At 46.8% G+C, this 19,096-nt stretch overlaps 1 protein-coding gene across 1 annotated transcript in view; it reads right to left on the bottom strand.

Annotated features, from left to right (window-relative positions):
* The window catches only part of CDH23 (cadherin related 23), a 536,798-nt gene that overhangs the window by 493,795 nt on the left and 23,907 nt on the right, over positions 1–19,096 (bottom strand). Inside the window, exons 2-3 of the mRNA XM_030571362.1 lie at positions 15,475–15,546; positions 3,821–3,898 (exon numbers count right to left, since the gene is read on the bottom strand). Coding sequence (XP_030427222.1) covers positions 3,821–3,898; positions 15,475–15,541 — 145 coding nt within the window. The 5' untranslated portion in view covers positions 15,542–15,546. The remainder of the gene's footprint in view (positions 1–3,820; positions 3,899–15,474; positions 15,547–19,096) is intronic.

The raw sequence follows: 19,096 nt of genomic DNA, 5'->3' as shown, positions 1-19,096 counted from the left end.
TAATAAACCTTCTGTTTTATGGCTGGTTGAAAGTCACGGTGATTTGCAAGAAGGGGGCGGGCAGGTGCAGGGCCCTGACTTCCCCACACTCCGTGACAGACCACAACACCCACAGGACCCATTGCATGCTTTTGTCCAGACAGTCAACAAGTTAAAACTGGTGCTAAAATAAATAGCAGTGATTGGCTAAAAAAGTCAAGTGACCATCTTTACTTGGCTCCTGTAGTCCTCTGAATTTGGGGAAGGATCATCTTAGAGCAGTGGTCTCCAAACTGTGGGGGGCATGAAGGAACTTTGGGGAGGGGAAGTGTGTGGCAGTGCCCAGGCCAGCCCCCCCAGGGTGCAGGGATGAAGCATCATGCCTCCAGCCCTGCTATGCTCCCAAACCTGCTATGCACAGGCCAGCGTCCATTGGGGGCAGGAAGGGAGCACTCCACTCCTAGACCAGCTCTGACTCCAATCCCCTTCAGTGTCCAGTCACACACTACCCCCAGGGCAGCTCTGTCTTGAGTTGCTGAGGAAACCCTGGGGTGTGTGTGTGTGTGCGCGTGCGCACATACACATACACAAACAGATTCTGTTAATGCTAAGTGGGGGTGCAACTGGAAAAGTTTGCGAACCACTGTCTTAGAGCTTCTCAAGCAAGGATGTCCCAGGTCCATAGGCTCTTTAGGGTCTATCCCAGGAGGGCTTTGCCACTGTCCCAGAAAATTTATAAGTGAAGTGCAACACCATAGGCTGCGGGCAAGACTCTGTTTGAGGGGCCTGTCATGGACCTGTGCTATGCCCCATCTTTTAAACAGTCTCTTGAAGCAACCCCTTTAGTGTGGCAGACCTCCCTCTCCTTTCCTCAGCATAGCCCAGGCAGTCTCACCGCCTTGCAGATGAACATTTGGGCTCCAGCACTCGTTTCACACTGTGATTTCTGTCCAGTGAGTCCAGATGAAATAGACTCTTGATAGAGACTTGTACACTCTTCCGTGACTAATGCACCTCTGCAGGTATTTACAGTGACACTCAAGCAGTGTTTTCAAAACAGAGTAGGATTTATTAGACAGCTGGCACACAGCATTGGAAGTCCCTAAGTCAGCACAGAGAAATAAAGGTTAAAGCATAGTCCACTATGGCCGAACCAGCACAAACTACCAGCCAGGTTATAGTGGATCACGTCTTCATCTCTCTCTCTCTCTCCCCGACTCCTTTGTGGCCAGCTTCCTCCAGGAGCCAACTCCTTATTCCCTGCCTGTGTCTCAGTCTTTTGTTCTTGAGCTGGAGTCTCTGCTCAGCTTCCCTGCTGAGAGGTGGGGGGCAAACTGCCTTCCTCTTGCTCAGTGGGTTTTAGGTGTCACTGCTTGATCATTGGGACTTTTCCATTGTCTTTTTGGGATTCTGCATCAATATGGGTCGCTTTCAGCATGTTCCAGACAGTCCCTGAACAGCCCTATTCACTGCAGCCCAGACAGCAAGGTGACACCCTCACTGGCCTCATGTACTGCTCTGCCCCCCAGATTAGAGCTCATACCAGGGCCAGCTCCAGCTTTTTTGCCACCCTAAGCAGAAAAGGAAAAAGAAAAAAAATGATAAAGCCGCGATCGGCAGCACTTCTCTGGCAGCTCTACCATGCTGCTTCATTCTTCAGCAGCAATTCGGCTACCGGTCCTTCCTTGAGAGGGACTGAGGGACCCGCCGCAGAATTGCCGCCGAAGACCTGGACATGCCATCTCTTTCCATTGGCCGCCCCAAGTACCTGCTTCCTGTGCTGGAGCCTGGAGCCAGCCCTGCCTCACACTCATAACTGTGCAAAGTGCAGAGGTAAATGGAGGCACACAGAATTCATAAAAATATTACAGAAAATTCCTACTTCATGACAGGTCCTCAGAACAACTGAATACAAAACTGAGGTCTCTCCGTGAGGTGGTTGGAAGGACCTGATTCTGATGATTCATGCTGTTTTAATCTCTTAGCAGAAGCACGCTTAACTGGGGTCCCCCATAAATTTTGAAAGCCCTGCTGATGCTTCATTAGCTACCAGGTTCCTGCTGCATGGATCTGCAGTGTATAAGTGTGAGGAAGGGTGGAACAGGCAGGCGAGGGAGGCCAGTGTAAATGGGGCTCCGATAAGATCACAGCTATTAGCCTGCAGATGGAGGCCCAGACCCACAGTTGTGCACACACTGGGCTTACAATCAATTCTTTCAGCATTAAAAGCCAGCCACCGGCCCTGATTGAAGAGCACAAGTTTAATGGACTGAGAGCCTGGAAAGAGGCCAAGAAAGGCCCGATCAATTTCTACATTTACTAAAACCGATCACTAGCAAAACAAATAAATAAAATAAAAAGCTACATCTGTCAATCAAAAAATTGCCAATTTTCTCCAAGGGCTCTATACACAAAATCTCGTCTCTACCCAAACTCTCAGCTCTTTTGTGACTGACTTTGGCAGCAGGATTGAGTGGCTGTGTGCACGCATTTGGGAAGGTGGGGGGGAGTTACTACTGTCCAACAAAAGCCTGTCACAGAGTTTACACTTGTTCTATCCTCCCTGACCTAACTAATGTCTCTCTCTTTCTCACTCCTCCAACTCAATTGCTTGTAACTGCTTCTGTGAAAGCTTCTAGGATTTGTTTACTAGCTACAGTGGGAAGCAGGAGAGGCGAGGGAAGTAGGCAACAAGTTACAAGAAGCCCAGGTGAATAATTATTGTATTACCACAGCACCTAGAATCCTTATTCATGAACCAGGCCCCCATTGTGCTAGGTGCTGTACAAACACATTTATTTTACTATACTATCTATGGAAAGCCAGGCAAAATAAGAGACTAAGGAAATCTGAGATCACACATGCAGTTTGAATATTACACAATAGTATTTTAGTATAAAGTGCAACTGGGCTACAACCTATTTCCATGTGCAATTTTCCTCCACAGGCACCTTGGGAAGGGATAGCTCAGTGGTTTGAGCATTGGTCTGCTAAACACAAGGTTCTGAGTTCAATCCTTGAGGAGACCATTTAGGGATCTGGGACAAAAGTACATCTGGGGAATGGTCCTGCTTTGAGCAGGGGGTTGGACTAGATGATCTCCTGAAGTCCCTTCCAACCCTGACATTTTATGATAACTCATCTAGATATTAGTTATGAGCTACAATTTTATTTAAGAGTCTATTTCCATCCCCTAATACATTTAGATAACTCCCATTAATACCCAGGACTCTGATTCTCTGTTGCCCTACATCTAAACTGGTGCAAAGTGGGTCTCAGACCCTACCGTTCTAATCTGGTAACAGTTTACACTTTGCAATGGTGTAAGTGACTAAACATATTGCTAGGCAATGGAGAACTAGGCCTTCAAGCATCAAGAGATCTCTGCTGAGGCTTGGTCTTGCAAAGTGCTGTGCTGAGCTCTCCCTGGGCAACAATGCTACTTTGAGAGTGGAGGGCATTCAGAACTTTTTCAAGATCAGATCCTTGCTTTGGAAGATTTCAGGGCAGAAAGACATCCCCCTCCTCCCTTGTTTGCATATAAAGACACTCCAGCTTCCTTACAGGAGAGAAGGCACACAGGATCTGATGGAGGATGAGCCACATAGTTTGGTATCCTGAATCGATATCTTAATCGAAACACACATCACACATTTCCCAGGTGAATGTTGCATATTTTTCCCAGTTGGGCAACTTCAAACACACTTCATTGCCAGAATGGATGCCTGTTAGCCATTCTGTGCTCCTCCTCCTCCCCCCACCCCCAGTCGCTTTCACACACCCCAAACAGGTCTGGAAACACAATGCAATCTGCTCATTAACATAAGTGAGGCACACTCACCCACGGGGGTATCCTCATTGATCAGCAGGTATGTGTCAAAGAAATAGTTGATGAAGTACGGCAGCCGATTGCTCAGACCTGAAAGGATGAAGAAAAATAAGGTTTTAAATTTATGTTATCCTATTTCATTTGCTTGGAAGGAGGTTGTGGTAGAGGAGTACTCGGAACAAACAGTTGGCAGTGCCCTGGGGTCAGCCCTAACTCTTCATGAGGCCAGCAGCAAGTCACTCAGTCTTCCTGTGCCTTAAATCAACAGACCTTGGGAGACAGGCCAGTCCTCGGTTACAGACAATCCCCAACCTGAAACAAATACTCACCAGCAACTACACACCACACAGCAAAAACACCAACCCAGGAACCAAACTCTGCAACAAACTCCAGTGCCAACTCTGTCTGCATATCTATTCAAGGGACACCATCATAGGACCTAACCACATCAGCCACACCATCAGAGGCTCATTCACCTGCACATCTACTAATGTGATATATGCCATCATGTACCAGCAATGCCCCTCTGCCATGTACACTGGCCAAACCAGACAGTCTTTACACAAATGAATAAATGGACACAGTCAGACATCAGGAATTATATCATTCAAAAAACAGTAGGAGAGTATTTCAGTCTCCCTGGACACTCAATAACAGACCTAAAAGTAGCAATTCAACAACCACAGAACTTCAAAAACAGACTCCAACGTGAAACTGCAGAACTGGAATTAATTTGCAAACTGGACACCAGAACATTAAACCTGAATAAAGACTAGGAGTGGTCATTACAAAATCTAATTTCCCCCACACAAATTTCCCCCTCCTTTTCCTCACACCTTCTTGTTAACTGTTTGAAATTGGCCACTCTCTTTAACACTACAAAAGTGATTTTTCCTCCCTTGGTATCGTACTGTTAATTGAATTGTCTCGTTAGACTGACCTACCACTTGATATGGCAACTCCTATCTTTTCATGTGCTGTGTATTTATACCTGCTGCTGTATTTTCCACTCCATGCTTCTGATGAACTGGGTTCTAGTCCATGAAAGCTTATGCCCAAATAAATGTGTTAGTCTCTAAGGTGCCACAAGAACTCCTCGTTGTTTTCACAGCTTGAGGGCCTCACCTGGTCCCATTCCTCACCCAACTGCCTGTGATAGCAGACAGGGTCACACTGTATGCAGTGTAGCTGTAGCCATGTTGGTCCCAGGATATTAGAGAAGAAAGGTGAGTGAGGTAATATCTTTTACTAAACCAACTTCTGTTGGTGAGAGAGACAAGCTTTCGAGCTTACACTGAGCTCTTCTTCAGGTCTGGGAAATGTACCCCCAGAGTCACAGCTAAATGCAAGGGGAAGCAGATTGTTTAGCCCACCCACCACTTGCCCCCCCTCCCTTAAGGCTTAGCCCTCTTACTTTTAAAAATGATTGCTTGCCCCGCTCCTCCCCACCAGGCTTTTCTGGCAGTCCTGTTGCCATGTATCCAGTTTTAGACTGGAAACTCCAGTAGAAAATGGGACCTGAGTGTCCGGTTAGCAGTGCTGACTGGAAACTAAATGTCCAGTTATAGGAGTAACCACATTAGCCTCTGCTCCTCCCACTCCCAACACTCACCCCAGAGAGCTGGAAGAGGACCTGTCCTGCTGCTGCGCAAAGAGAGAGACAAACAGAGTGGACTAGAACCAGGTAGGTACCCGCTCCTTGTGAGCAGGAGCGGGGTGGGATCCTGTTTAACCCCTCCCCAGCCCTGCTGTGCTTGCAGTTTACCCCTGACCTTGCTCCAGAGACCAACCCTAGCTCCTGCTCCACTGTGATTTTACCCTTGGTCCCTTTTACAATCATTCCCCGGGGGGCCCACAAATATGTTTGACGCCAGGCTCACAAAAAGAGTTAATCTGGCCCTGACCTTACCCACCATGTCTCTCTAGGGTTACATGGTCTCATTCCTGAGAAACAAATAGGACCCATTACTGAAATTGGTTTTCATGGTTCCATGATTGAACCAGAAGCTGCTGAACAAAGTGGGAAGCTTCATTTAACACACAGGGTTTTCAGATATCCCAGTGGGGAGAACTGCAGAGATACTTAAGCCTAATCTACACCTAAAACTTACATTGACCTAGCTACACTGCTCAGGGTTAAAAAAATGTCAATGCCCTGTGAGATGTAATTAGGTCAACCTAACTCCCGCTGTAGGTGCAGCTAAGTCGATGGAAGAATTCTTCCTTAGACCTAGTTGCCACCTCTCAGAGAGGTGGATTTACTATAGCCACAGAGAAAGCCCTTCTGTTGCTGTAGTGTCTACAGTACAGCCACATAGCTACAGCTGTAGTACTGGAGTGTAGACAGACCCTGAGACACCATGCAAAGGAAATTAATGACAGGGGAGGAAGGGTTGGTAGGGACATGAAGTGGGCCAGGAGCCTTTTGATCCAGTTGCATCTCTCCCTTGCCCCAGGGGCTCAGATGAGGATGCAGATTAGATAAAGCACAAACCAGCCCAGAACAAAACAAAGGGAAGAATACCCTAGCAGCCCAAACCTGTCACTGCGCTGCTGCTGACTCAGACCAGATTGATTTAAGAGGGGCACAGAGATAGAGATTCAGAATGCAGCCAGTGACCAGGGCCTTTTTGCAGGGTGAAGGAGGTGGGAGACAGCAATTGATGGCTGATCTGTACTAGAGACACTCTACAGCTGAAGTATCTGTTGGTCCCTGGTGCTCTTGCAACAAACTGCCTGTTACACCAACAGCCACCACAGTCAGTGAGGACTGAACCCTGGATCATAAGCATCCTTTCCCCCCAAAACCAAACAAAATAAACCACCACATCACGGGGCTGTACCATGGAGAACTCTGTTAGCTCTGAGTAGCAGCTATAAAGTCACTAGGGCCAGTCACTAGAGAGAGACAGGATCCTCATTACACTGCTCCTACATGCTCCCAAAATACCTGTGAAACCAGTTATAAGGAAACATTTCTCTCTCCCCAACTAGTATCTTGGTTCTCACCTCAGGTGGCTACCCTAGACCAAGTCTTTCCATTGGCTGATCAGTTGTGATGTCAAGGTTTGTGAGCTTACAACAACGTCCATGAAGTGTTGATAGGAGTAGGAGGTATAAACACTGGGTGCTCTGTGCTGCCATTAGAAGAGGTTGGCTGACTCACACAGATGCTGGTTTTAGCCTGGTGGAGAAGATGGGAAGGAGCAGGGAAGAGTTGCCACTTAACCAGAGAGAAGTACTGGTTTCATTCCACAGCAAAAACTAAAAAGGAAAAGAAACCCAGAAATAAAGGTTCTGGGGAGGACCAGTTCAGTGCAGCTTGAACAAGGTGCACTGATTTCAGTTTCTGAGTTTGGGGATGTTTAATAGCAGTGAACGGTGAATTGCTAACATTGGAGAAAAAGGGCAAAGGGGCAAGTGGAGTGAGAAAAGCTCACAATCATCTGTCTGCAGGAAAGTGATGTTTTGCCAAGCTGCCAAAACCTGTAGGAAGAGAGAACAGGCAGGAAAACAAAAAGCCTCCCCAGCCTTAAGGTGACAAACTTATAACGGGGAAGAAAAATGGGCAAAGAGGAAGATTTAGCACTCGCAGATTGAAGATACAGAGTGGAGAAGGGATTGGGGGCAATAGCTAACATCAACGTCTTACCTCTTTAAATACTGGATTCAAATCCAGGTTGTCACAACACCAGCCAAAACAAGTTTGGTGCTTTCAGTCTATTCCCAAGTGTCTGATACCCCCACACAAGGGAGCCTGACAGACAGCTTGGGAGAGGTTCCCAGCCTAGGGCTGCAGTGAAGTGAAGGGGCAGAGATCTCATAGGTGCTGGAACTAGAGTTTCTGGGGGCGCTGCTGCACCCCCTGGCTTGAAGTAGTTTCCATTATCTACAGCGTTTACAGTTTAGTTCAATGGCTCTCAGCTTCTCTTTTATAAACATTGTTCCAGCACTTCAGAGATCTGTGTTGGAAGCTTTGATGTGCTGGTTCTAGCTGGTGCTTTTGAATGTACTCTTGCCAAAGTGCTAAAATTCACCTCTAGAAATATGGAAACAAAAGCAACCTAAGGAGCATCAAGCATTTAGCATATAGGAATGGAGCTGGGAAACTACGTACTCACTCATCTGGGCTCCCACAGCCATCTTCTGTGTTACTTAGGGCTGGTCCACACTACGGGGGGGAAATCGATCTTAGATACGCAACTTCAGCTATGTGAATAACGTAGCTGAAGTCGAATATCTAAGATCGGATTACTCACCCGTCCTCACCGCGTGGGATCGATGTTCGCGGCTCTCCCTGTCAATTCCGCAACTCCGTTGGGGTTGATGGAGTTCCGGAATCGATATAAGCACGCTCGGGAATCGATATATCGCGTCTAGATGAGACGCGATATATCGATCCCCGAGCAATCAATTTTAACTTGCCGATACGGCGGGTAGTCTGGACGTAGCCTTACTCTTTCCCTAAAATAGAGATAATGCTTTTCCCACGGCTAACAGACAGGAGCATAGGGAGGGTTACATGATCTGTATTTGTGAAGTGCTTTGAGAACTCCAGTGCTAAGCACCTGGAAAAAACAAACACACACAGACAAAATGGTTCATTCAATGCTAATTCCTTTCCTGAGGGTTAGAAGTCAGTGCATACTGATTGGTGTTCCAGGATGGGAGCTTACTAGATGGAAAATAAAATTCCCAGACCAAAAAGATCTTCTCTGTGGCCATGCAATTTTTTTAAATGATAGTTGAAAGTGCTTGCGGATAATCGACCACTAAAGTCTCTGCACGCCCTGCTGGGCAGCAGCTTTCTGAGATCATCTGCCACATACAAAGCAGACCTCTGAGTAACAAGCATTTCATTTCAAGCCTCTAGTGGGCAGTTTTTTCTAAAGACGGAGTGGCCTTGGCTTTGTAGAGGAGATTCGTCTTGATTCGCGTGATGCCTTATTTATATTATACAGTATATTAGAAATCATGATTACAGCTTCTAAACCAGCTGTATCAGGATGTTTGATGTATTTGAGCTGCCAGATCACAGACCATCCATGATCCAGCTACAGTGCTTAGATACCCCAGGGATGGACAGAGCTAGGACGGGGCAAGGAGGTGGGGTTCTGAAGCATGACTTCTCTCTTCTGTGCCTCCCAGTGTAAAGAGCGAGTTGTGTCTCTGATGTGATGGCTGTCCCCAAGAAGATGGACTGTCAAAATTCAGACGGGAAGGAAAAAGAAGTGTAATGGGTGGGGGGGATATCTTTGGGATACAAACAAATGTAGATCAGAGATACAGGGCCTGAAGAACAGGAGTCATCCAGAAACCATTTGGAATCAATTTAAATATATACATATAGACTTGATTCTCAGCTGCTCACAGTAGGCAAGTGCTCAGGAGAAGGCAGCAAAAATGGCTGTAATGCACCTTCCCACTCCCCTAAATCCTGGGGCCAACCAGGAGATAAATAGCCCCCCAGAGCATGTTGGACCCACCTACGGCAGCAGTTCCCAACCAGGGGCCCGAGACCCCTGTAGGGCTGTGAGCAGGTTTCAGGGGGTCTGCCAAGCAGGGCCATCATTAGACATGCTGGGGCCCAGGGTGGAAAGTCGAAGCCCCACCACCAGGGGCTGAAGCCGAAGCCTGACCAAACTTAACTTTGTGGGGCCCTCTGTGGCATGGGCTCCCCGACAACTGCCCTGCTTCCTACCCCATAATGCTGGCCCTGACTTTTATATGCAGAAAAACAGTTGCTGTACCATGGGGTAGGCTGTGGAGTTTTTCTAGCATGTTGGGGGGGGCCTCACAAAGAAAAAGGTTCAGAACCCCGATCTAGAGAACATTCTATGGAGCAGGGATGGCTGGCAGGGACTGCACTCCTGGCCATCCCTTCTCCCTTCCCTGACCATGCCCTTGCCAGTCCCCATTGTGAAAGGAAGCAGGTGTGAGACAGCTATGTAGGCTTTATGCTGCTGAGGGAAATCAGGTCTTTCCCTTTAGGTCAGCTTTAAATCCTCATTGGAGTGGCACAAAGGGGACTTAATCTGGGCCAAGTATGTGGCTTATATTTTTGCTACTATGTCTTAGTGGGGAAACAACAATTACTTTAAGTGTTATCAAAGGGAGACATGACTGATGTTGTTGCTCAGAGAGTCACATACAGCCAAATAAACCCCCATGCTAAGAGTATCCACTCCACCAATTCCTGCACCAATCCCAATTTTCATGGGGTGACGCCGTACACTTTTACAACAGATAATAAGCCACTTGAAACTTATTTGAATCTGATATGACCCGGTACCATTTGCAGCAGGCTCATCAGGGCTGTCTCCAGGCACCAGCGCAGGAAGCAGGTGCTTGGGACAGCCAATGAGAAGGGGCGGCAAGTCCGGGTCTTTGGCGCCGAAGAATGAAGCGGCGCGGTAGAGCTGCAGCCGAAGTGCCGCCAATCGTGGCTTTCCACCCCACCCCTCCTCTTTGCTGCTTGGGGCAGCAAAAAAAGCTGGAGCCAGCCCTGAGGCTCATGACATCAGAGGTGCTGGGACAATTTGTATAGTGGGGGCACTGAGAGCCATTGAACCAAACTGTAAACCCTGTATATAATGGAAACCACTTCAAGCCAGGGAGTGCAGCACCACCTTCAGCACCCCTAGTTCCAGCACCTGTGCCTGACATGACGATACAGAGATCACAACAAGCTTATTCTAGGCAGCAACAGTCGAGCCACCGAGCCTCCAGATACAACAATATACCAGGGAGAAACGGGAGCTGCTTCTCCTATATCCCCAGCATTGACGACACATCAGTGTTCCCAAAAAGCTGGACACTGCCACTCTGATTTTATGGCTACCACATGGTTTAAGTACAGACAAAAATAACTTGTTTGAAAAACTAAGCCTTGGTGTGAAGCTTGGGAGTCTTCTCAAGTTGCCTGGGATATGCATTGTGTTACATTGTTACCTTGCCACTGGGAGTTTTAGAGGGCTGTTGCTGATCTAGTCAACATTTTGTCACTAACCATTTTTGTTCATGTGAGAAACGAGCCAAACTGCTGCTAACATCATCAGCTTAACAGGAAAGAGAAGGATTTCAGGGGTGTCCACAGCAGAGCAGTCTCCTTTTCTTGCTGTGAGGTTTACATGAACCTGTAAATATCTTGGGATTATAAAGCTATTTCACAGTTAAGGAATGGGTGTTATTGCACGGAATATATTAAACAATCAGTTTAATAATCTTCTTGCTGAAGTCTGCTTAAACAGTGAGGAGGAAGTGGTGCCACATGCTGTGGTAATGGTCTCACTCTTGTGCAGCTACTGTTGGCTTCCACTTTACATATTAGCCTTTTGTCTGCTTGTTTTAATTTCCTTTAAGTTTTATTTACTCACCCTGTAATCTGCTGTACAGACAAACAAACATCATAAGGAAGAAACAGTATTTTCCCTTCCACCCACACTCCGTCAGCACAGTGCTTACCTACCACAAGATCATCAGGGATAGATGAGAACTAAAAGCAGTGAAGAGTCCTGTGGCACCTTATAGACTAACAGACGTACTGAAGCATGAGCCTTTGTGGGTGAACACCCGCTTCGTCGGATGCATGTCAGATGAGAACTAGTGGCCCTGTGCCCTACCCTCTTACTGGAAAAGGCTTTTGACTATCTACCCAAGGAAAATGATCATCTGTTGCTAACAAGTGTTGTTACTGGAGAATGATTTCCCTCAGTCCCTTCTCCACTGGGGTTGAAGAGGATTTCCTAGTCTATACGGGACACCACCATTTGTTACACCATTAAAGAAAGGCTTCCTGGCTAGAAGCTCTCAGTTTGGACCAGAAGAAAGAAAGCCAATGCCCCCTCCCTCAACCTCTCCCTTTCCTGCCCAGCTAAGGAACAGCTTGGCATTTCTAGATGTTAAGCAGGCATGCTAATGTTCACTGGGTCTCACACATTCCCCTCTGGGCCTGCTCCAGAGAGGACAGGAGTCTGTTACAGTCCCAGCTCTGGGGCTTAGCACTTTACTTCAGGCTGGAGAGGCTGCTGCTTGTTTCTCTGGAGGTTCCCAGTTATGATTAAGATGATGGTGGTCACAGAAGGAAACCGGCAAAGGGGGCTGAGTATTTTGCTCGGTGGAAACCTGCTTATTGGTCCTTTTAGGAGTGTCTTTTTGTGATGTGAAGGCTTGCCTGCTAGGACAGTTTGTGGGGGCTGAGCACCTCTGGTAATCATGCCACATATTTAAGTCTCCACAAATAGGTGTAAGTGCTTGATTTAGGTACCCACATTTGAGTTTTCCACCACCGCTGGCTTCAGCTAGAAGTCTCTCCCCTCACTTAAATCATCCTCCACTCCCCCCAACTCGCTGCCAAAAGAGCACGGTGGGGGAGCATTACTGGCCTTGAATTTAATTTGTCAGGGGGAGGTGACGGAAGAATCTCCCATATTGTGCTCGCTCCCTTTTGAGACACGTTTCTTACAGTAGTGTTAACAAACCCTGCGGTGCAGGAGCATACAGGTAGATCATGTGGCTGTTGAGGAAGGTAGAAGATGTGATATTCAGAGACTATACACTGAAACGAAAGACAATTCGGTTATCAGTGCCAATGGTCTTGCCGCCCCTCCACCCTAGCAATATTGCTTTACTACTAGATATGTACTACATATTCAGTGATATTAATTTTTGAGAGACACAAAGCTAAAGGGATACCTAGCACACTGATAACAGTTCTAGCACAACTGGCTGGTCCTCTCTTTAGTCTTAATACAGAGAAAGCCCAGTCCCCCTAGGTCTAGGTGTGTGTACCACTGCCCTCTAATGGGCAAAATGGGAGGCTTCCAGACATGCACCTCCAGATTCCTCAAACTGGTTGAGGTAGGGGACCAGCTCCTGTATTTCCTAAGCCGCCTCCTCCACATTGCTTGTCTCATTGCTCCTTCAGCTCTCAGCAGCTTTTAGTGGGCACTCTTTTGAGAATGGAGAGCTAGAATTCATGCTGTGTAGCATCTGAAAGTTTCTAATCCCTTTAATCCTAACTCTAGGAAATCGTGAGGAGAGGAGCTACTAAAATCATGCTGGAGTCGAAGTGTGGGAGAAAAACAAGATAGCAGTCAGAGGGATGTGATCTTATAGTCTGGGTACTTAAGGAGGGCAACCCTGCTGGGGGCACCCTATAGAGGCAGGCTGCAGGATGACAGGTGCACTCAGCCTCAGTTTCCCTTTTTGTCTGTCCACAGAAAGAACAGTCTCCCTGTGTTTGACACAAAGCCTGCTTCTGGCCATAATTTATTAACATAACCAAGTGCAGTAATTCCCTTACGGTAAACCCGCTCTCCAACTCCCACAGTAAGCAGATATAAACATGGCAGGCTTTTCATTCCTCGCTCCAGTGACATAGCCTCCAAATCACCCAGCCAAGAGTCAACAGCAGTATTTTGTTCCCAGGCCCCATACTCCAGGCCTCCCTTTGAGAGTGACCAATCTCATGACTTTTCTACCACTGCCTTCCTGCAATGGGCTCACCGTAATGCTCCACTCCCCAGGCCTCCCTGCCTGAGTCCCCAACCCCTGCTCAGGGAACATCCCTAGGGGACCAAGCCCTTGCGCCTAGGCTCCTCCTGCAGCTACCCACTCAGGTCTTCATCCAGATGGCCCCCCTCCTGCAGTGTTGCATTACCCTGGCCTCCTTGCCTGTCATTTCTGTGCCTGTACCAGGGAGCCATCCTCCAACAACAACCCTCTTGCTTCTGGGCTCGGCTTCCCCTGGCCAAGCTGGATCTTTCTTTTTCACAGGGAGCCACTGCCCAAGCCTGCTGCTTGTCAGGTTCCAGCTTTGGTCAGTTCCAAAGAGCAGCTCTTTTCCAGGACTCATCAGAAATCCTCTCTCGGGTCCCTTGGAGCTTTCTCCCAAGCACCTCTTGACAGCTCTCTGCTGCTCTTCTGTCCTGGGTCACGCCTTCCCTACTCCAGCAGCTCTCACCTACTTCTTCCTGATTCTCTAGGTCTGCAGTCAGACACTTCTCTCCCACCTCGGCCTCTGACTCTCCTGGTCTCCTCTGTCAGAACCCAGGTGCACTCTCTTCAGCCTACTTGGGGGGCAGTCAGGAGGAATCACAAGGGCAGTAGGCCCTGCTCCCTCTTAAAAGGGCCGATCACCCTGTGGCAGGGTGTTACTTTGCTTATTTGTCTCAGTACTTTAGTTTGTTGAATGTTAGTGATGTAAAACTGCTTGCAAGTTTGTTTCACAAAAGATGAAGTCAGTGGGCCAGATCCTCAGGTGCTCTGCATCCAGCCTGAGTTCTGCTGCCAGCACCCTCAGGCTACCAAACGTGTGTGATGTGTCCAAGGAGAACCACTCCAGAGCCCCTGGGTAAAACAGACTGAAACCTATAGGGGAGCTCTCACCACCCTAGCCAAAGTTCCCTCCTTAAGCATGAATGGCCACGTTTAACAGCTCAGCTGATTGCCTGCCAGCAAGAGGCATGATGCAAGACAATGGATGTAAAACACTTAACACCCTCCCACATGCCAGATGACCAAGGATTTAACCTACAGTTCTTTCTAGTGCCACTTAGGGATTAAAGCCCCACCACATGGCCGTGGTTGGCCAGGGCCAGTTGACTCAGGCTCACAGGGCCTAAAAATTGCTGTAGCCTTAGCTCTGGGCCCTTCCACCCTGACAGGATCTCGGAGCTCAGAAGGCCAGCCGCGGGTTTTTTATCCCTGTGTTGATATCTCCTTAGTGGCCCAATGCTGCCCTCTAAGTTTGAAAACTGGTCAGTGGAGGCTGGGACAGACTAGCATGCCATACACTATCTGGGATGGAGTTGGTCCACAGTCCATAAACAGAGAGTAAACACCCACTACCAACATTGGTACAAAAACTGCCCGCCGGAGCAGCCAGCTGGTTTGGCATGTATCTGCAGAGCCCTGCAAATCCGCGGGTATCCACTTTATAGCCACAGACTGTTTTTGTGGATACAAATTTTGTATCTGCTCAGAGCTCTATGCATCTGTAATGTGTGAAAGTCTGCAAGCATTTTGACGCCTCATTCAATACCTTCCAGCAGAACAATATGCAACAAACAAGGTACACACTGCATGTAGTTTCTAAGTAGGTCTTATTTTCATAAGGGAACATATTTCTCTCTCTCAGTCTAACATATCACAGTGTGAAACTGACATAAAACTGCAGGTCCTGATTCTCTTTTAGAACTACAGTGACAGCAAACCCTGTTGGCAGATAAGCATCAACTATCAACAACTGACAGACTCAGTCAGAACTGATCTCCCCCAATATTATAATAATTTTCTTGTGGTAGTGCCTAGGGACCCCAATCACAGAGCCGGGCCCCATCATACTATGCATACAAACACATAAGACAGTCCCAGCCCCACAGCGCTTACATCTATGTACTGCCCAGCCCCCATTTTCTGGAGTGGTGGCTGGTTTCTTCTGTGACTTTTCTTAAAGGCATCTGTGTAACAATAGGTTCAACCACAGTGTAGCTGGCTAGAGAGATCACATACTCAGTAGAAAGATGAAGTCTTTGTGCCCCCAGAGATAAACCCCCAGACATGCAACTGTTAAGCTTTTTAAGTGCTACCACAAAGCTTGAAATAGAAAGATGGGTCAGGGATAAGGAAAGAAGGTTAACTGAACAGAGAGAAACTTTACTTACCCAAACAGACAAGCTCCAAGATCAAGAGGGAGAGCAGAAAGTTGCTGGCAGCAAAGTGACACTTCATGGTTCCTGACAAAGAACAGGAGAGGCAAATTAAATATTTCAAGTCTAGTCAATTTTGTGGATGACATCTTTCCCCCAAAGCACACTTGTGCAGCTAAGATGGGGGGGGCAAAATCCCTTCCCAACATGGGTTACAGCAACGACATTGCAAACACAATTACCACACACCCAGGCAGCATGTGCAAAACGTATTGGCTGAAGGAGATAAACCATGGTCATTCTATTAGAAGATGGGTAATCCCTGAAAGCCTCAGCCTTCACCCCACGCAACAAGTATGGGGAGACAGAGAAATAGTCAGTCCATGAAAAATACCATCTGACAGTTTTTGCTGCCCATCCCACAGTCATCACCAACCTCACCCAAGAAATTGGTTAAAGCTGGCAGTGCCTGGTGATATGTTGTTTGGGCACAGGAAGCAGAAGGGTGCTTCTTGGTGGGCATTCAGATGACAGTGAACAGAGATATCTACAAGCCACAGTAAGTACTGATCAGATCCATAATGCTAAATTACACAGCTTCATGGAGATACAAGAGACCTACATCCAATTATCTTGCCCATAACTCTGGCTATACAGGATTGGACCTTACAGTTTAATATTGCATTAAAAGCAACTGTACGTGTCCCAAGAGAAGAGACTTTTGCTGTTTCCTTTGGGAGATTTCCCCCCCTACAATTGGAGATCTCATGGTTAGGAAAACCTTTCCTGATGCCCAGACAATTTTCGTTTGCTCATTTTAAATTTCATTCCTCCTATTTATAGCCTTTTGGGTTATTCTAAATCACTCCTCTCCCTCTTTGGTTTGAAATTCTTCACTTACAGTCAGTCATCAGGTCTCCCTTCATCATCCCAAACTATATTTGGCTCTTATAACCCTGCTTCATTAGTTATTTCATAATAGTTATTGGAATCTGTCTAGTGTTTACTGAGGTGACAGCAACAAAACCCTGTATTCCAGGGATAGGCTCACTATAGCCAAAGAGAGTGGTTACCACCTTCCTGCTCCAGGTAGTCCAAACCCTGCTTTCTTTACACAATTCCATTGTGATTGACAAGCCATTGCTTTCCAAATTTCTCCTTTCAGTTCACAATCAGCATCTGAATAACATTAGCATTAGGATAAAATACTTTAAATACTGTCTTGATCCAATCAGGGTATGTCTAGAAGTATTAGAGGCAGTAGCCTTATGACTGTATGCCATACAAGTATGTTCTATGGCAGACCTCGTTCCTCCCCCACCTCACAAACCAACGTGCAAATCAGGTGTGGGAATCGAAGGGTTAAAAGTATTGGGTCAGAGTCATCCCTGATTTAATTCTATGAAACCAATGGAGTTGCACCAGGGATGAATTTGTCCCGTTGTAGCTGGAAACCAGGGTCAAATGACTGCTCATGTCACAAATCAAAAGGAGGGCAATGTTTTATTCTTAGTCTCCAGTGGATGTTTGCTCACATCGTAAGAATCATTACACAGTTCAGCATGATCAGCAGTGTCTACTCAGGAGACAGCTCTCCAGACTGGCGCAGCAGGGGGGCTGTATGTCTGGACTGAGATGCACAGGACACGTTGTTAGGAAGGAGAGGGTTGGGGTAGCTGTGAAACGCTGGGGGTCAGGATTAAAGTTGTGTTGCAGTGTGGTATGGGAGCCCAGTATTGGGATAGCAGTGAGTTATCAAGTTGTACTGGCAGAACTGTGTGGGAGACCAGGACTGGAATCACTAAAAATTCACTAGGAATTTAGAAGTACAATGTAGAAAACAGCAGAGAACACATGAGCACACCCAAGCTCTCAAACACCAGCACTGCTGTGAAATAGTTATGAGCTGGAAGAACAATGAATATATTAGCATGCAAATAAGCACTCTAGCACCCCACTTAGCTTCTAGAATTTCCCAGGCTAGTATTAACAGAGCACATGGCTTCTTACAATGAAACCACAGAATTAAAAATGCAAACAGAAATGCTTAGAATGGTCAGACAAGGGGGAGAAAAAAAACTCGAAAACCTCCAAACCACAGAAAATTTGTATTTGAGATCAAAATAAAATTGAATTATATGATTGATAGTAAAATATCTACTGTCCTGGAGACAAGTATACATTATGCAGGTATTATGCACACACAGAGAGTGTGTGTGTGTATGTATATACATTTAAACAGAAAAAAAACAAAAAATGTATATGTAACAATCAAGTGTACTCATTTGTAACCATTCTCATCTCCCATCCCACCTTACCACTCCTTCCTTTACTATGATCCCTTGTTGCATCTTGTCTAGTATCTTACCTCCTGCAAACAATCTGATCAGGCAGACTCAAGACACCATGGAGTCCCACTGATTCAGCATGGGTAAGGATTCTCCTTTGAGGGGCTGGGGGCCTTAGACTGAGTGGTTGGGGATAGGCCTCATGTCCGACTGATCTATCTGTACATCACTGACCACATTTCTGGATGCTGTAAAATTAAGGCCAAGATCCTCAGTTGTTGTAAATCAATATTCCCCACAGTCTTCAACAGAGCTACATCGGCTTAGGCTAATGGGGATCTGGTCCAGTAACTGGAGCTTGACATAAAAGCATGTCTATAGCTACTAAAATGCACTAAACTTCATTTCATGTAACACCTGTTGTACTCAAGGGATAGATTAATAAAGCAGTGGATCCTGGATGAAGTGCTTTGATTGGGGAACTTCCACTTGGACTGCAACCACCACAAACAGGCAGACAGGACCTTACTTTAATGAGTTATCATATAGAGGTGCTCTCTCTCTCCCCCCTCGCTCCAGACCGCATATTCGCATTTGGTTTGCGTCACCTCACCTTATGACAGCTCAATGTATGGGCCAATGAATCTATATTATCACCATCAAGTTATTTGCTGGAGGGGGAATGGAGGGGAGGTGTCACCATCTTGCCAAAATTGACATAACTTGTGCCTTGAGCTGCGAAGGCCCTGAAAGTCTCTGTCCCATTTGAATTCTGGGAAGATTTCCTACACAACAAGACATTGAAGTCAATCCTGCATGTTACAATAACTCACTTAAGCACAAGCCTCACTTCCCAAGGGCTGCTCATGTGCATAAAAGTTAAGCGGGTGCTTATGTGCTCCTTTCTCAATTGCCACCAAGTGCTCAGTGTCTTGCAGGATCAAACCCACTGAGCAACTTCCAGTGCTATTACCCATATATTCAGCCCATCACAGGACAAAACTTCCTCTTCTCCTCAAGCATTCCCTTGCTCTTCCATTCCTAAAGGCCATGCAAGGTGCAAATTGCCCCACTCTCACTAATCCTGTACACCTGAATCCGTTCCCTCAGTATTGCTGCTTTTTCAAACCTGCTGCTGTGACCAAGCAGGTGGTGAACTCACATGGAATCCAACAAGACTTTTAACTCAGCTAGTAGCTTGCACTGGCAGTGGTGGTGGGGGGGCAGAAAGTGATCACAATGCAATAAGAGGGACTTCTGTTGTGGTCCTGCTAAGGGTCAGCCAGGGACAGCTCTACTGTCAGCACCTTCAACCCAGGTTGTAAGCAGCCAGAGTTACGAACATACTA

This window comes from Gopherus evgoodei, chromosome 7, assembly GCF_007399415.2.
Source record: "Gopherus evgoodei ecotype Sinaloan lineage chromosome 7, rGopEvg1_v1.p, whole genome shotgun sequence".
Classification (NCBI taxonomy): domain Eukaryota; kingdom Metazoa; phylum Chordata; order Testudines; family Testudinidae; genus Gopherus; species Gopherus evgoodei.
Note: the sequence above shows the minus strand (reverse complement) of the source record. Positions and strands in the feature narration are given on the sequence as shown.